Consider the following 3181-nt stretch of genomic DNA (forward strand, 5'->3'; position numbering starts at 1 on the left):
AGGGGGTGGGGCGGGGCTGCCTGGCAAGGCCCCTCTGGCCGGGTCCTTGGTTCTGTCCGGCTCTGTCCAGGCCCTTTGGAGAGCCCAGCCGCTAGGACCGCCCACCCCGATGTGGACCACCTGGCCCCTGGCGCAGAGCTGGGCACAGGACAGGACAGGAGCCACGGGGCTTGGAGATGATGTCAGCTCAGGGTCTCACCTCCCGAGGTGGGGGTGCAGAAAGGCAGGCCTCTGGGGGTGTAAGTACCTGGGACTGAAACAGGCCGCTTGCTTGGGCCACTGAGCTGCCCGCTCCCCTCTCCATCGCCCCTGGTGAAACCCCGCCCTGCGTTGCTGGGCACGAAGGGAGCGCCGGTCACCTCAGGGGCCCAGGAGTTGGGGTTCTCGGGGCCCAGCCTCGCCAGGGCCTGGGGTCCAGGGCGCCCTGGAGGCCACACTGTGGGCCTGGATTCATTCTACAAGCTTATGGGGTCGCCCTGGGGACAGGTGTGCAGGCCCCGCTGCTTGGGGTGGAACCCCGACTCTGGCATTGAGGGCCTGTGTCACTTTCACTTTCTTTTAATTTTTTTTTTTTTATTCTCAGAGAGGAAGGGAGAGGGAAAGAGAAACATCAATGATGAGAGGGAATCATGGATCAGCTGCTTCCTGCACTCCCCACACTGGGATTGAGCCCCCAACCGGGCCTGTGCCCTGACCAGGAATCGAACCCTGGCCTCCTGGCTCCTGGGTGGACGCTCGGCCACTGAGCCACGCTGGCCGGGCTCAGCAAGTTTCTTAAATGTTTTTGCACCTGTTTCCTTATCCACAGAGGAAATGCTGGGACCACCCCTGACAGAGTTGTCAGGAGGCCCGGCTCAGCCAAGCACACGCACACAGCCATGCCTGGGCCTCAGCACAGAGCTGCCAGGAGGGGCGGGGGGGCTGCTGTGGGGTGACCCAGAGTCCGCTCTCTGAATCCCCATCACAGCCCGCTCTGCTCCCGCCTGATCCCACGCTCCCCATAAGCTTGTAAAATGAATCCAGGCCCACAGAGTGGCCTCCCCAGGCGCCCCGGGACCCCAGGCCCTGCCGAGGCTGGGTCCCCAAGAACCCCGGCTCCTGAGCCCCTGAGGTGCCCGTGCTCCCTCCATCATCCCACTCCGCAGGGTGGGGTTTCACACAGGAGCGATGGAGGGGGGCGCCCACAGCTCTCTTCGGAGCCCACGGTGGGTGCAGCCGATCCTCCATGTTGGACGCACTTCCCAGGCGGGGCCGGAGTTCCCACATCGCTGGGTGACGCTGGTCCGTAATGGGGTGTCACTCCTGTCCTTCCTCCTCGGGGACCGGAACCCTGACCGTTACCGACTCTGAGCCACAGCCACCCCGCCCTCCGGGTCTGCACACCGTGAACCCGGGTGGCGCCAGCCGCCATGGCTGCCTGCGGGCTCCAGGCTTGCTCTCGGCTCAGCTGAGGCTCCGCAGCCCGCTCCCCGCTGACGCTGAGGTGCTGTTTGCAGTGCACGCCCTTCATGCCCGAGGCCCGGGCGGTGCTGGAGCTGGTGGACCAGTGCCCCCGGCAGGTGCAGAGAGGCACGTTCCCGGTCATCGTCATGGAGGGCCTGGACGCCACAGGTGAGAGGGTTTCCTTGTGGGTGTGGCAGCGACAGGGCCAGCAGGTGCCGGGGCAGACAGGTCTTGCCCCAGAGAACTGCACGGAGTCCGCTGGGCCTGGGAGCCTCTGGCTGTGCCGGAGGAGCTGGGGGTGCGACGCTGAGACGCAGAAGCCCTTCGGTGGGCGGCCTGGGGCGGGGGCATTGAGCCTCAGGAACACGGATGGCAGTGGGTGCAGCCTGGGTGGGGAGGCCAGGGGGCTGGAGACGGTCAGGGAGAACCTGGGGGGAGATTGGCGGGGGTTGTTCGGCCCAGAGAGGGGCTGGGCAGGCGAGGAAGGCGGGATGGGTCCTCACCATCGAGAATCAGCACCCGCGGAGGTGTGGTCAGGAAACCCCAGGTGACCAGAGGCCCCTGGAGAGCGGGAGTGGAAGAAGCAGGAAGTGGGCGGAGGAAGCCTTGGGAGCCACCAAGTGGAAGTGAACACACAGTGGAGGCGCCTGCACTCAGCCCCCAGAGCACGCAGGGGTGCGGGGGAGGCAGAGGAGAGGCCCTGGACACGGCTGTTATTATTACTATTATTCTTTTCAGAGAGAGAGAAAGGGAGAGGGAGAGAGATAGAAACATCAATGAGAGAGGAAGCCATCGATCGGCTGCCTCCTGCACAGCCCCCACTGGGGATCCAGCCCACAACCTGGGCAGGTGCTCTGACCGGGAATCGAACCGGTGACCTCTTCATTCCTGGGTCAACGCTCAGCTGCTGAGCCACACTGGCCGGCCAGGTGACAAGGCTGTTCTCGGGGGACAGTGGTGTCACCTGGTGTGGCGGCTGGAGGGCCCTTTCCCGGGGCAGCTGGCAGGTCAGGAGGTGTGAGCAGAGCCTATCCGGCCCCCACGCCGGAGCTTGCGGATCATTTGCCAACAAGAGGGCCAGTCGGGCTCCCCTCCCGGTCTTCCGACACCAGAGAGCGGATCCCAGGTTCCCAAGGGCCTGCAAGTGTCTGTGAAGCAAGCATGTCAAACTCAAAGGCTAACGCGGGCCGAACGAACGAGGCCTGCGGCCCACGGGCCGTGAGTTTGACACGCGTGCTGTGAAGCATCACGTGATTTAACCAGCTGCGCCGAGGGACAGGTGGCAGGACCGCCTTTGCTGCCCGAGAGGAGAGTGACTCATGGGAGTGACGGTGGTGGGGGCTGAGATGTGCCGTGTGACCTGCAGGCAAAACCACCGTGACCCAGGCGGTGGCAGGTGTGGCGGCTGGAGGGCCCTTTCCCGGGGCAGCTGGCAGGTCAGGAGGTGTGAGCAGAGAGCGGATCCCAGGTTCCCAAGGGCCTGCAAGTGTCTGTGAAGCAAGCATGTCAAACTCAAAGGCTAACGCGGGCCGAACGAACGAGGCCTGCGGCCCACGGGCCGTGAGTTTGACACGCGTGCTGTGAAGCATCACGTGATTTAACCAGCTGCGCCGAGGGACAGGTGGCAGGACCGCCTTTGCTGCCCGAGAGGAGAGTGACTCATGGGAGTGACGGTGGTGGGGGCTGAGATGTGCCGTGTGACCTGCAGGCAAAACCACCGTGACCCAGGCGGTGGCAG

The 3181-nt window shown here is 64.7% G+C and overlaps 2 protein-coding genes across 2 annotated transcripts in view; one reads left to right on the plus strand and one right to left on the minus strand.

Moving 5' to 3' along the window:
* The window catches only part of RSAD2 (radical S-adenosyl methionine domain containing 2), a 54750-nt gene that overhangs the window by 28207 nt on the left and 23362 nt on the right, over positions 1 to 3181 (minus strand). The gene's annotated exons all lie outside the window — the stretch shown is intronic.
* CMPK2 (cytidine monophosphate (UMP-CMP) kinase 2, mitochondrial) overlaps positions 1136 to 3181 on the plus strand; it is a 5891-nt gene continuing 3845 nt past the window's right edge. Inside the window, exon 1 of the mRNA XM_014540565.1 lies at positions 1136 to 1611. Within this exon, the coding sequence (XP_014396051.1) occupies positions 1289 to 1611 (323 nt within the window). The 5' untranslated portion in view covers positions 1136 to 1288. The remainder of the gene's footprint in view (positions 1612 to 3181) is intronic.

This window comes from Myotis brandtii, unplaced genomic scaffold (assembly GCF_000412655.1).
Source record: "Myotis brandtii unplaced genomic scaffold, ASM41265v1 scaffold247, whole genome shotgun sequence".
In the NCBI taxonomy this organism is placed as follows: domain Eukaryota; kingdom Metazoa; phylum Chordata; class Mammalia; order Chiroptera; family Vespertilionidae; genus Myotis; species Myotis brandtii.